This window comes from Centrocercus urophasianus, unplaced genomic scaffold (assembly GCF_019232065.1).
Source record: "Centrocercus urophasianus isolate 14NV4802_14NV808 unplaced genomic scaffold, USGS_Curo_1.0 seq_27, whole genome shotgun sequence".
In the NCBI taxonomy this organism is placed as follows: Eukaryota; Metazoa; Chordata; class Aves; order Galliformes; family Phasianidae; genus Centrocercus; species Centrocercus urophasianus.
The window spans coordinates 13,028,098-13,043,051 of record NW_024884833.1 but is presented as its reverse complement, the minus strand read 5'-3'; the positions used below and the strand labels follow the sequence as shown (position 1 = coordinate 13,043,051).

General features: G+C 37.7%; 1 protein-coding gene across 1 annotated transcript; it reads left to right on the top strand.

The window, feature by feature from the left end:
* Window positions 1-341: 341 nt before the first annotated feature.
* TUT7 (terminal uridylyl transferase 7) lies at window positions 342-14,794 on the top strand. The gene is made up of 10 exons (XM_042826962.1): window positions 342-451; window positions 2,394-2,920; window positions 6,736-6,914; window positions 7,437-7,553; window positions 8,590-8,767; window positions 9,202-9,290; window positions 10,216-10,267; window positions 12,065-12,134; window positions 13,591-13,717; window positions 14,543-14,794. The coding sequence occupies exons 2-10, from the start codon at window positions 2,425-2,427 to the stop codon at window positions 14,690-14,692; spliced, it is 1,458 nt and encodes a 485-aa protein (XP_042682896.1). The 5' UTR covers window positions 342-451; window positions 2,394-2,424; the 3' UTR covers window positions 14,693-14,794.
* The last annotated feature ends 160 nt before the right edge of the window (window positions 14,795-14,954 follow it).

The window sequence follows — 14,954 nt, the reverse complement described above, 5'->3', positions numbered from 1 at the left end:
TCTTGTAGGTCCTTTCCAACCTTGTGATTCTATGATTCTATGATTCTACGTATGATTCTACGTTGGAAACCCCATGATCACTTAATGGCGGCGCACAGTACGGCGAACCACTGGCACAGCAGACACCGCCATGCGAGCGGGAGGCGGGGCCGGGTTGCCGGAAGAGCCGCGCGGACGGCGGCGTTGAGGGAACGGTAGCGCTTCCGCCGCGACGTAATGGCGGGGAGGCGGTAGGGGTCGGAGTGTCGGCGGCTGGTGAGTGCCCTTCTCTCGGCGAATGGCGGCCGGGAGGGGCCTCCCGCCGGGTTCCCGGGCGCCCTCTCGCCGAGCGTCTCCCCCGACCGAGTTTCCGCACCTGCGGCGGCCCGGGCCGTGGCCTTTACTCCTTCCTTCCCTTCCTCTCTTCCTCCGCTCAGCGCCGGGGTGGTTGCTGTAGGGGCCGAGCGGGGAGGTAGGAGGCGGGCCGGAGCCGTGTGCGTGCTGCGAGGAGGGCTGGAAGAGGGGGCTGCGGGGCGAACGAGGGTCCCGGGCTTCGCAGCGCGTGTCCTGCGTGGCGTTGACGGCGCCCTTCCCTGCGGCAGCCGGCCGGTAACTTGGTGGCACTGTCCGCTCCTCCCGACCCCGCGGGGGGTGCCTTGCACCGGTGGCGTTGCTGCTGACCGCTGGCCGTCCGGAGCCACGTGAGTGCCGCGCCCTGCCTCGTGTCAGCTGCGGGGTGAGGCCGGGGCACGCCGAGCGTCCTGCCCGACCTGTCGTGGGCGTGGGATGGGCTCGCGAGGTGACTGCGGAGGGACCTGTTTAATAAGAGTTGGTGGCAGCTTCTTTCCTAGCATAAGAAGCAAGTCCAGTTTGTACTCGGTATTGTTATTGGTTCCTACTTAGAATGACTGCACCCCTGCCGTAATGTGCAACTGACGGAGTTCAGGTCTTCGGAGAGGGACCCAAGAACTGTCACTGTTGTAAGAACAGAGCTCTGCTTATGTGGTGGTTACACACTGAAAGCTTCAGGCTGGTAGGAGGCAGACACTGAGATATGATATACTGGTGCCTTTGGAGCCTGCAGAACTTTTTTATATGTATGTATATGCACATATGTAAATGTATGTGCATACACATGTGAGTGTGTGTATAGGTGTAGATAGATATCTATAAAATCAAGCATCCAATATCCATACTGAATACATTAGAAGTGAATTATCTACTGCTTCAGTAGTTCTGTAGCTTTCTCTGCAGTCTTAAGCGCATAAATCTTCTTCTGAAAGAGAAAAAAATTCCAGTTTGGTTGTATATGGCTAGATTTCAATCATGTAAAATACGGTGTAGTTGCACGGACTGATTTTTCTTTATTTGGTTTAACATCTCTTCCAGATAACTCTCCTTTCCTAGTCTCCCAGGTTTAAGTTAGCTCCTTAATTACAGTACTCTGAAAGCTTTTTATGGTAAGAAAACAGACGTGGTAAAGTCTGGGCTGCATATTGGCAGCCCATGTTTTTTAGGCAATACTGAAGTAGTATGAAATATGCATTTTTACTGCCCAATAATATGAAACCTCTGAGTTCTGGAAGAGGTAAAAAGTACAAAGTCCATTAGCAGCTAAGGTTTTTTTTTATCACTGGGTGATGTTTGCCTCAGACCAGTTGTTGCTCATCTGTAACACTGATCACGATTTTAATCCTTAACAAAGTGAACAGTGTCTGCAGAGGTGACAGTGGGGGATGATATTTGGATGATGATTTTAATTAGATTTTCATAGAATCGTAGAATGGCTTGAGATGGAAGGGACACCAAACATCATCAAGTTCCAGCCCTGTGTCACAGGTAGGGCCACAAACCTGCATATCTTATATTAGACCAGGCTGTCCAAGGCCCCATCCAGCCTGGTCTTGAACACCTCCAGGGACAGGGCACTTACGGCCTATCTGGGCATCCTGTTCCAGCACCTCAGCACTCTCTCCTTAAAGAACATTGCTTGACATCCAATCTAAATGTTCCGTCCTTGAGTTTAAAATCATTCCCTCTTGTTCCATCACTTTGGAGCATTGCCTTTACTGCTGCCTAAATACTCTGTGTGTACCAGAGTTTGTTCTGTGACTCTTTAAAAGTTCTGTACTGAGCTGAGTATACTGAGGGAAAGAAAAAAAAAAAAAAAAAAAAAAAAAAGGCCATGGGCTATCACTGCATTTTGTGAATCAGCTTTAGACATTTCAAGAGGAGAAGCTTATATTAATTTTGAATTTTATTTGATTGAAGTAAAATTTCATTTTCACCAAGATGTTCCTGTCTTTACGGTATTACAGAGCCACGGCTTTTATTTTTGAGATTTCAGTAACCAGTACGTCTGTATTTATTGGTTGATTATTTTTAAAATAGTCCTTTTAACTTTTATTTTCTAGGTGTGAACCACAGAATCAAATAGCAATAACTATGGCAGACACTGCGAAGCCTTACATTACCAAACAAAGTAAGGAACCGGAGATAATATTTGAAGAAGAGTTCAAAGGAGGTCTCTCACGGAAAGACTACCAAGTAACAGATGAATATGGAAATGGCCATAGCAATAAAATAGATACCAGCCTGCAGAAGAAGAAGGGAACACCAGGTCATTATGGAGGTAGTCCCAGACGAGGACCACGTACTGTTTTCAGTAGCCCAAATTCTCTTAAAAATATAACTCCCAGTCCAGGGTCAAAGTTGAGTGACACTCAAAAAGACCAAATAAAGAAGTGGATATCTGATGACCACCGTGGTAATTCTGAAAACCGGAGAGACTACAGATCTGGAATCTGGATTCCCACGCATAACAGAACAAGAAAGGACTCTTTTCACGAAGTTGAAGGTGCAGGAAACAGAAATGTAAGACGACAACTTCAGAAAGACTTAGCAGATGAAGACGTGTCAGACTTGCAGAGAGGAAGCTCTGGTAATCAAGATGTTTGTTATTATACATACTATTTGGTACCTTTCTGTATATGTTAATGAAAAGTAAAATTTCTACAATTGCTGTTAAATCAAAAAAATGTTTTTGTTCTGTCATACAATGCAAATTTACTCTATTATGTTGAATCACTTTAAACAAGTTGGTACAGTGTGTGGTATAGAACTTGTTTTATAAATTGTGTTAGGTTTTACATGGTACAGAAATTACAACAACTGTATGTTATCCCTGTTTGCAGTTTTCCAGGTATGGTTTGATTGAATCTGTTAATAGATAGAGATAATTAATTTAGGTTGCTACAGGATAAAATTCTAGAGTTGCCATTGAAGTCCATAAAAGTGCATATTAATGAAGACTGAAAACAATGTGTCAGAGATGTTGTGAGAACTTAATGCTCACAAGTAAGTAGTGCAGTAAGAACAAATAATGTATTTCCCATAAAGTCGTAAGTATAATCAGAACTTCAGTGAATCTGAGTATGAGAAAAAAGTGTAAGTAGACTAAAGCAGTGAGAAGCATTGTAGAATCGTTCAGGTTGGAAAAGACCACTTAGGCTGTCTAGTCCAACCATCAACCCATAATCACCGTGCCCACTAACCACGTCCCACCATGCCTGCTAACCATGTCCTTCTGTGCCACATTCCACCCACCACATTCCTGAGCACTTTCAGAGATGGGCAACTTTGGCAACTTGTGCCAATGTGTCACCACTCTTTCTGAGAAGAAATTTTTTCTGATATGTAACCTGAACCTCCACTGGTACAACTTAAGGCCATTACCTCTCATCCTATTCTTAAAAAAAAAATCTTTAAAAAAAAAAAAAAAACAAAAAAACCAACATTTTTTTATATGTTTATAGTTAGGTAAAATAAGAGAGATTGCGACCTGGCTGAAGTGCTGCTAAGAGGGCAGGGATCAGCTAACTGTTATCAAGAGGTCTCTTATTCTGTTTGAGATTATGGTCTGTTCTGCTCCTCTCCTGGGAAGGTCTTGCTAGTTGATGTATAAAAGTCTACTCTACTATAAAAGAGACTCTACTGTCTTTTTTCTTGACATCAGTTGTAAGAGGATGAACTCTGAGCAGGTGTCCAGTGTCTCCCATTGTTAGAAATAAATTGCAAAGCAAAGCTCAGTCTCAGAAGGAAAGAACAGAGCAAAATTTACACAGGGGAATTGAGTTAGTGGCATGCAGGAAAAGGCAAGCCTCTCTTTAAAACTGTATCTAAAAGGATATGCAACTTTAATTTTGGAAATCCATTCTGGAACAAATAATGTAACCTACTGTGGTTATCTGCCAGATAGCAAAGAGACAAGTAGCGGTAAATGTGGATTTGCCTAGAAGAAAGTATAAAGTATGTAATTTATTTCTTAATAAAATGATGACATGGGAGAAAGGTTAAATACTGTTAGTAGTATTCTCAATGCTTGGGTGACAGTCCCAGAATAAGTAAACTATAGGAAAATTCTCTGGTTGAAATTAATACAGCAAAGTTGTAGAGCTACGAAAAGTACCAGTGATCTTCTTAAAGTGATAGTAAGCATTGACCAAACTTCTGCAAGAGCTCTACTCTGTTGAAGCATTACTACACTATTCTGATTATGAATGTAGACAGTGTTCTTATTAGTATAAATGAGCTGCAGAGCTGGTAGGAGCTAAATGCAGGAAGAAGAATAGAAATTATTTAGCAAAATTGAAGAATTGACCTAGGTACAGGTTGAGATACTAAATGAACACATGTGAAATCTATTATTTAAGTTGGGGTGCACAAATGAAGAAGAAAGAGCTATTAAGTAGCATTTCTTCAGAGAAGTATCTGGGATCATAATGAATAGGAAGATGAAAATGAGTAGTCAGCATCAAGGTACTGTGAGGTGTAGGAACTCAAAATTGTAGCCTGAAGTACGCTTTTTCTTGTATATTTTTGGCAAACTTAGCTGTAGTGTTGTGTCTAGCTTCAACAGCTTTCTTGAATAAATAAAGCAGGAACAGTCCAAAACAACAAGAATGCCAGGGCACCTAAAAAACATCAACTAACACAGGGTAAACCTTTCTTCTGTAGGCTAGTGGGGAGCAGCCATGATAATAACTTTCAGCGATACAGACAGTTATTGAAAATATTATGGTAATCTTGTTTGAATCTTTCCAACAGTAGAAACAAAAAGGAGCAGGCCTGAAATTCAGCAGGAAGGATTCAGATGAAGAATAGAGGGGAAGTTTCTCTGTGTAACACTGTGAAGTACTTGGGATGTTGTCTTGGCAACTCACACAGTCTGTGCAAATGCCTTTGAGAATAAGGTTGGATGAGCATCACCCAGCATTGACAGAGCTCATCCTGCTGTGAAGGAGAGACATGGTGTAGCTCACCTCTTGAGGTCCCTGCATAAACTGTCAGATAGCAAACAGTTATTATTAATGCATTTTTTGATGTTTCCTCTTATTTGACATCTTCTGTGCAGTTGTCTCTTCCTCTTAGCTTCGTGCCTTTTTCCTTTAGCTCACACAGAGTTTACCAAATCCGAGGTGCTGATTTTTCTGCATAATCTTTAACTTGAACACGCCTTTAGTACTTGTTTACTTGTTAGCCTATAGTTAGATTGTCACTACTTCAACTAATAAATAATACTAGAAGTATTAATTTATTTTGCAGCTTTTTCTGAACTTACTTAATACTTACAAAGGTAAATGATAATTAGGTGCTTTTCACATGCTTTCCTTCAGAGACATTTTTCTCCAAGTCACACCAGCATTCATCAGAAAAAAAATGTGATCAAACAGCTGTTGCGGGTCTTAGGATTCTCAGCAGGAGAGCCAGTACAGAAAATGGAAAGGATATGTGAAGACAAGGCTATGACTTCTGTTTCTGTTCTTTGGAATGTCCTTTGGAGAAAGAGGAATCCCTACTAAGACTTAGTTCTGTTTATTGCAACATATGCTTGTGCTGCTCTGCTGCTGAGGGGGTTGTGTTACCATTCTTGTTCTTTTCCTGCTTACAACACCAGCACAAACATATTGTTCAGTGAATGAAATCAGACAACTGGTTGAAAATTCACAACTAGCTTGTTTTGCTTTGCCAGTTTTTAGAGACAAAATTTGTAATAGCAGGGACAAAACCTTACAAATACATTGGGTAAAGGAGATATCTTTTTTTTTTTTTTTTTTTTTTCTGACTATTACAAATAAACTTCATGGTATGACAAGAGTTTTGGAGTCTAAGAAAGTTACATAAACTTTGTCAGGAGCAGGGAAATGTTGAAACTCTGTGCACCTGGACATCTTATGTAACCATTCAAGTGAAAATTAATCTAAAGTCTTACATGAAAATCCAGCCTATGTGTTTTCATTCCTGAGGTAAGTTTTACACATCTTTTTCAGGCTAGTAGCAATTCGTACTTCAAAATGACAACAGCCATTGCTTAAAAGAAGTGGTGTTTGGAGTTCTTTGATACTTTGGGCATGTTGTATCTTCATAGCGTTATACTGGTATGTCTCAAGTAGGCACCTAAATCTTTACTTTTTTTTCAACTGTAGCGAAGTTATCTAAATAAGCATGCCAGTTATTTTCAGTGAGACGAACAAGTGTTTCATCGTCATTTGTAACAAGTGATAATCCAGGCTCTGTCATAGATGCACGCTTTTGCTATTATCACACTTAAACAAAACAGGCTATGATACCATGCAGAGTAGGTGATTCTTTGGTTTGCGTTTAAGTAGAATGGAAATTAAAAGAGGAAATGAAATCCAGAATTTTGTATGGTATTTGAATTTATTTGTTGTGTTTGCTCTCATAATTCTTTCTAAGAAATGAAGAAGCTCAGGAAAACAAGGCGATCAAGAAGAAGTAGAAAAGATGAGTATGATCAAGATGATGAAGTGGGTGGCCCAGTCATAGATGAATCTGTGCTTTCAGCAAAAGAGCTTCTAGGTTTACAGCAAGCTGAAGAACGATTGAAGCGAGACTTCATTTATAGACTGAAGAAGGTGCCAGTCTTTTATTTATCTCCTATATTTTTAATCTTTGAATAAAATGTAGAGATGCGTATTGAGCAATATCTCTGGCTATAGCTAGAAGGTCATTATCGATGTAACGACAGAGTAGATGAATTGTAAAGAGAAGGAAGTTATCCTTTTCTATTATATTAAGTCTCAATGTGGCAGCAAGATAATTGCAAAAAAGACTGATCCATCTGCTCTCCAATTAACGTGGGTTCACTAAAGGTTGGGCCAGCAGATCAGAAAAATGTAATTGTACATTCAGTTAATATATTCTACCATGGTTTTGGGGTACTGAACAACAAGGTACTGGACTTAATTTCCCAGCAGCACTCTTCTGGCATTGTTTGGTGTTTGAACTTTTTAATTGTAAAGATAGAGTTGGGAAAGATAGAATGAGCATTCCTGGATTTCAGTGTTAGAGTCTTCCTGTTAGCAAGGGTATTGAACAAAATTAAGTTAGCATTATTCTTTATTTTATGGTGTGGTTTCTTTCTGTCTTTATTTTAGCAACCTCGAAGCTACCCATCAGCAAAATATGCCTGCAAATTATGTGATGTTTTGATTGAATCTGTGACTTTTGCTCATAAGCATATTAAGGAGAAAAGACACAAGAAAAGCATAAAGGTGAGTTAAGGACAGTAGAGGAAGTGTAAAATGCAGGCTTTTGAAGCTGTCTTCAGCTGCTATTAACTGTGAAACTGCGCTGTATCTAAAATAATCTTCTTATTTATTACTATATTTGAAGCTCCTTGAAAATGTATTACGTATTAAGGCTCATAAAAAGAGTAAACTTAATACCTGGACTTTACTTCCTCTCTCACTTTTGAAATGTAATTTATACTTTTTAATGTCCATCGTTAAAGGAAGTCCTTATTTAATTTGTCATGGAATAGTATTTGATCTGGAGATCAAGTATAACAAAAAAACCCTGTTTCAACTCTTCTGTTGTTCTATAATTCTTCTAATAGACTGGTTACATGCATTCCTTTTGGTGTATATTTGGTATATCTCATCAATGAAGTGTTTTGATAAAGTTCAAAACAGTGAGGTGTAATAATAAACAAAAATCATAAGCTGTATGTCTGGATGAAGATTGCCATTCAGAATACTGTAAATGAAATTAATTGCCTGTGGAGTATTGCAGGCCTATTTAGATGATCATGAATTAGTTTGATCATGTTCAGAACAAACCTCAAAGTAACTTCTAGCATGACCTCAGTGTTACTCTCTTTTTTTTTTTCTTTCATTCTGCTTTCCCAGCTTGAAGTAGACAGTAATTGTCTTGATCATGTTTTCTGTTTCTTCCTCATTAACTTCTAGACTTCCTTATTTCTTAGATTTTGAAGAGTTGGTGTGGTTTATTTACATTCCAGATACATGTGTACTTAAACACACACACTGCTGATGAAAGAGTTGATGACTTTTCTTACATTCCAGATGCATATACCCAAGTAAATGTACACATGTATGTACCCCTGCAGGTTATTGAATCTTCTTGGTATATATATTTTATACCTATTGCAGTTTCTCTCTTGTTCTTTTTCCAGTTACCTTCATGGTCTTGATCAACTGTGGTTATGGTAATTGAGATAAGTTGCATTCATTCATTCTAGAACATTAAGCAATTGAACAGAATCATTGGTTTTCTTATCTTTTAAAGGAAAAGCAAGAGGAACAGCTATTGAATGCCCTGCCTCCTCCAACACCTTCACAGATTAAAGCCATTGATGTTGCCATTGAAAATGTAGTACAAGAGTTCGGCTTAAGTAATGCAGATTTACAAGAAAGGCTCAAGATTGGAACAATAATGGAAGACTTACTGCATCAAAAATTGCCAGGTATTATTTGCAGTTTCTTCTAATTGCTAGATATGTTAATTTTTGTAAGTTCACAGAGGTGGAAACTCATTTAAAAACTTGGCTAGCTGAATACTAAAATACTGTATTTAGTTACTAGTCTCTTTAAACAATAAGATGTGGCAATATCAGAATTAAATTACAGTGTTGCTCATTGTAATAACCTAAATAGACCTGGACTGAAAAGTAGAGATGAACAGGATGTGGGGAGTATATTACCTTCATTGTAAGCTTTTACTGTTCAAACAATGGAAGGTAGGATTTACTAAGTGAACATTATGCTTTTGGAAGATCCGTCCTGAGCTTTTGTGGTCATCAAATGTAGCGGTAGCTGTAAGATGCACTGCCAGTGTTGTAAAGTAGCTACAGACTTAGGTCAGTAAAATAAAATAAATGGAGCATTCTTTTTGTTGCAGAGTGCTCCTTAAGGTTGTATGGATCTTCCTTTAGCAGATTTGGTTTCAAAACTTCAGACATAAACATAGACATCCAGTTTCCTGCCAGCGTAAGTAAGACCATTTTATTAAATATGTCACAGTGGTTTACACCTTTGTGTATAATTTAAATATAACTCATGAAGTGGTAATAGCATTTTCAAAATGAAAATGCATTGGGTAGTACAGAGCTATCACACTAATACTGTTGTAATATAACATGACTTCATACTTCATTGAATCTTGTTCTAAAAAACTGAAAATACCTAAAGCATCTGGACTCCTAGCAGTTGTATGGGGCAGATCAACTTATTTGTCTTGTATTATCGATGGAACAAACGGCATTTCCATGGTCTTCTTCTTGTACTCATCTGTGCTTCAGTTTCTGATTGCTGTGTCATTTTTGAGTCATTAAATCATCTTCTATGCGAATTAAAGTATTGATTTGTCATGCTAGTAGGCTTTTTGTTTGTTTGTTTTGTTTTTCTTTTACGTTGTGCTTGAGACATTGAAAAGAAATTTAAGACTGTGAAAAGTTTCTTTTTCCACACTTACAATTATTCCTGGTTTGACATTCTCATAGCTAAAATCAGACGTTTTCTCTGATGAATGCTGAAGTGTAATGGAGAGAAGAATGATCTATATTCTTAAAATGTTTATATTAAAAGCTGTATTCCAATCTTTGACACATGACAGGTCCACTGCTTTCAGAAAGCAAGCTGATCAAACTCACTGAAAAAGTGTTTTTTAGTGTTTCAATTTGATGGAGATAAAAAATGAACTTACAGTTACTCCACGATATTTTCCATCCATGTTGCTCCTGAGAGAACCTTGCTCTGTTTGCCTTTTGCTGTCTTGGAAGGAAAACAGAATTGACCTAGAGGCATTGTTTAAAAATAAATAAATAAATAAATAAATAAATAAATAAATAAATAGTGATGTGGGAAATCAGCTTTTTCACTGCAACAAAAACAACTTTATTATTTTTATTCACAGATGACTCAGCCAGATGTTCTCTTACTTGTTCAAGAATGTCTACAGAACAGTGGTAAGTTGCTTCCTATTCAGTTCCATTAACAGTTACTGCTAATCAGTTCCACTTCTGTTGAATATGTAAAACAAATGATTATGAGGGTTTTTTAATTAATTTGAACCTGAAAATTATTGCAGAAAATAATGCAGAAAATTTCTGCCACTGGTAGAGGCAGAAATTACTCTTGCTTTTATAGTTAGTTTTATGACTTTTTATGACTTCTGGAGTTATTTCTGATGATATGAGGAATTCCTAATGGGATGTTTTCTTCCACATCACAAGTGAAGAAGGCAGGTGGTGCATTTCTTTCCCTAACTGCAGTATGAACCATGTATAGTACCTGAAGTAGATTGAACATTTCTAACTTGATCAGACTGCTTTGATTCTGTGATTGTGATCTGTTTTCTTGTAATTGTATGCACTTGTCTGTTAATGCAGTGAGCTAATGTACTATTGACTGCATACAGACACATTTTTCAAGCAGTGAATATGACTGTGTGTACTAATATGTGGTCATATAATATCACTTTCCTAAATGACATTTTACATCTTAAATATACTCAAGCCAGCTAGAGCATATCCAGACAAAAATAAATAAATAAATAGGAAATAACCTCTGTTATTTTAAATGCAAATTTTGAAAAGAAAATTTTTTACATTTTACCTTGGATTTTGTTCACAGATGGGAATTTAGTCTGTATAGTTTCAGGCAAATACATTAAACTTGCATGTACTTTCTGGTCTAAGCTTTCTCTTCCCATCCTTCTTCCATTCCTCTATCTGTCCCTCTCATCCCCTCTGCTGTACTTATGTGATCTTGTCTGATCAAATGACTGTTACAGTCTTTGAGGATAGCAGTATTTACTACTCAATGGGAGGTGAGAAAAGGACACCCAGATCCCAAAAGAACTCAGAATCTGTGTTTTGAAATGTAGCATTTTCTTTAACATACTAGTTTTTTTGAGTCTGGAGATAACAAGGGCAGAGAATTAGGTATTTGTGGTACTTCCAGGGCAAAAGCAAAGAGATCAGTTGTCTCAGTTGCTAGAGCGTAACAGAACTTCAGTTTTGCAGTCACTGAATAGCTAACACTTTCATAGTTCTCTCTGCACCTGACCTAATGAAACATCAAGTTTGTATCAATATGCTCCAATTAGAGGAGGAGCTGTAGTGGTATTTATGGTATTCATACTTCTTGCTGTTAATGGAAAAAAAAAAAAGAATCTAAATTAAGTTTGAAGAGTTACATAAAGAATAAGAGGGGGGAAAATAAAGTCTAGGAGGTAGACATTACCTCTTGTTAGCAAGCCTGTTCTAATACTTACATAGAGCATTTCTAGATTACAAGGGAAATTTAAATTAATTACTTTATTTCCACCTGGTACTGAGATAAAGTTGTATGTCTTTAATCTTTCACAATACCTTTGTTTTATGGATGTTGTTGGTCTAAAGTTTTATCTGCCTACAGTAAAGTTGGCACAACCAAAATATCCCTACTTAAGTATGTCTACAGTATTTATGAATTTTGTAAAGTTCATTTTTTCTTAAGTATTTTCTTAAAATAACAATTCTTATCATAGAATATAGACCATGCTCTTCCTATCACATGTGAAAAACTTGCATTAAGAGCGTGTTGGAGTTGATTTATCACATCTAATGTTCAGCATCCTTGGATGAATGAATAAAATAACTAATTTTGAAATAATCACGAAATTGCCAGAATACAGCTGAACTGCTCTAGTTGTGTCCAGTTCAAAATATTTTATGTCAATACCATACTTAATATGCTTTTTTCTCTTTTCTCCCGCCTAGAATCTTTTGTTGAAGTTGATGCAGATTTCCATACTAGAATACCGGTGGTGGTATGCAGAGAAAAGCAAAGGTCTCAGTTGTCACTTTCTGTGTTCTAATAGTATATAGCAATGTAAATTATGTGTACCAACATCTGAAAAGTGATGTTTCTTTACTAAATTGTTACAGTTCCATGGATCTTGAAACACAAACTAACACTCATGGGCAAGTCATTCCTAGCCTAGAATAAGAGGGTAAGGGTTGTTCTGTCCTCAGCTGCATATTTCCCAGTCCTTTCAACCATTTTGGCTTCCAGCATGTGCCTTTACCCCTCCATTTGGGATAACTGCTTAAGAAGAAACTTCCTTTGCTTCCTTATAGATAACATAGATGCCATATTAAATTGAAGATTTCTCTAAGGGCAAGATCAGCTTGCATAGCCTCACTAATATTTCATGCACGAGTTAAAGACATTTTACTTTGCCCATTTAATGGAAATCACTTAAGATTCATGAAACATTCTATAAATACTTTCTGGTACAGGAATATTACCAGTTATTTGCCGCTACCTTGTTTTTTCACTGTTTGAAAATGTTTTTTGTTCTGTGGAAGCAGCGTAGAAACTATTTTGCAATCAATGGGTGTGGCATTGATACATGAAGGAAATCAGAATTGAGGTTTTACAGTTCAGTGATTTAATATAATTAGAATTGAACACATTAGAAACAACTTAAATTTGGAATGTATTTGAACACACTTGTACAGAAAATTACGAGGCGTGCTTCCAAAAGTAATGTCTCCTGTTTATTTTGTTGGCCTGCAAAGTCAGATGCAGATGTTGATGGCATGGCAGTAGCGGTTGAACTTTCCCAGCAATAGTTTGTTGCATTTTGTTGCTGTGCAACAGATGGCAGCAGAGGAACAGTCTGACCAAATGGCATGGAAGTGCATTTGAAGTAAAGGTGCAGAACTGAATTCCCTGATGTGGAAAAAATGGCACCCCCTTGACACTCTTCAATGCTTGCTGAACTTTTATGGAGATCTAACAATGGACATGAGCCCAGTGAGGCAACAGGCAGTGCATTTCAGCAGTGATGACAGCAATGCGCAGGACAGACCACGTTCTGGACAGCTATGCACACATGTCACCTCTGCTGGTTCAGACTTTTGCAAGCTCAGACTCCTGAGTCTTACTGATGGAAATGTATAGCTGATGGTGGTGATTATGTTAAGAAGTAGTATTTTGTAACTGAGAATTTGCTTTGTCAAATAGTCTTATTGTGGTCTTTGCATCTGTTGTAGTTTCCATTGAAATAAATAGAAGACATTACTTCCAGAGCAGACTGTGTATAGTGCATTCGTTTTCAATCTTATCATATATCAAGTTGATTTTCATGCTTCTTTTAATATAGATATGCTGTCTTGGAAGAGCTGTTCAGCCTTCCCTCACAGCTGCCTTCTAGATTGTTTTGTGAGATGTAGTCTGATCTCTCTCTCTTCTTACAAGGCCTCCAAGGTCTTTTATTTTGTTTCTCTTTGGTTTTTAGTGGCCTTATTTGTAAAGTAAGTGCAGGGAATGAAAATGCTTATCTGACAACAAACCATTTGGCTACCATTGGAAAACTGGAGCCTACTGTTGCATCTTTAGTGATTGCCTTCAGGTACTGGGCAAAGGTAAGAGTTATTTTTATTCCTTCATCTGTGAAGATATCTAATGAATATTAGTACTATACTGGTAAGACTGTATGATTTAGAAAACCATTGCTTAAACTATTTTAGAGAGAGTACTGGAAAAAGGGTATGATTTTTGTTTAAATTACAAACTGCCTAAATTAGACATGGAGGTTGGTGGCCCTGCCTGTGTCAGAGAGGTTGGAGCTTGACGATCTTTGAGGTCTCTTCCAACCCAAGCCATTCTATGATTCTATGATTTGTTGCCTTACCACGTTCCATTAAATTTTAGAAGTGGAATTTTCAGATTGATTCCATGATGGTCATGCAAAGCTCTAAATGTTCTGTTCTTTCGTATTACCAAACAAATCAGAAAGATGTCTGTGTAGTGCAGTTAGCATAAACTTAATACATTGTGAAAATGACTGGAAATAAAATTTTTCTATCTTACGTAGATAAAACTTTCTTTTGAATTAAAATAATAACAAACTTGTTCAAAGACTTTGTGTGCATGCAGTTAAAATACAATCTTATGAAGAACATAGAAAAGCATTTTAACTTTGGTTACATCTATGTAAAATGATTTTGAAAATCTGCACTATGCTGTCTGTTTTGCCATTCTGTGTACTCGGATTCTGTGGTATTTTTGCAGCAGGACTCTTAACTGATCTCGATAACAGAATCAATCTCACAAGAGGAGCTCAAAGATACCTGAATTTTTCTCACTATATACAGTGACAGATTTATTTATTTTTTTTAATTGGAAGGAAAGCAATATTTTTTACTGTTTCTCTTGAAGCTGCAATTACTGCGCAATTTATTTTACAGCTGTGCTGTGTCGATCGTCCTGAGGAAGGAGGTTTGTCACCCTATGTGTTTGCATTAATGGTTATCTTCTTTCTGCAACAGAGGAAAGAGCCTTTTCTACCTGTCTATTTGGGATCATGGGTATGTATATTAGTAAACTGGGTACTGTGAGTGAGTGGAGGATCCATCTTTTCACTTGTGGTGTGACCTCAGCTTCTTGCTACGCTGAGAAAGCTGTAAGCCACTCTTTTCTGCAGGAATTCAGAGATAATGTGATTCAGCCAATGCACATTTAATTGTTATATAACTTGTAAGTATATATATATTACTTAGTTACTATATTACTAAGTGTGTGTGTATATATATATGTGTATATATATATATATGGGGAATGGTTATCCTCTTTCCTCTGTTGCAGAAAGAAGATAACCAT

What these genes read in the sequence shown, in the direction of transcription:
- TUT7 (XM_042826962.1), top strand. Translation starts at nt 2,425, where the DNA reads ATGGCAGACACTGCGAAGCCTTACATTACCAAACAAAGTAAGGAACCG. An exon ending in GACACAAGAAAAGCATAAAG is followed by an intron (nt 7,554 to 8,589) that starts GTGAGTTAAGGA and finishes TATCTTTTAAAG; the next exon opens with GAAAAGCAAGAGGAACAGCT. An exon ending in ACATCCAGTTTCCTGCCAGC is followed by an intron (nt 9,291 to 10,215) that starts GTAAGTAAGACC and finishes TTTTATTCACAG; the next exon opens with ATGACTCAGCCAGATGTTCT.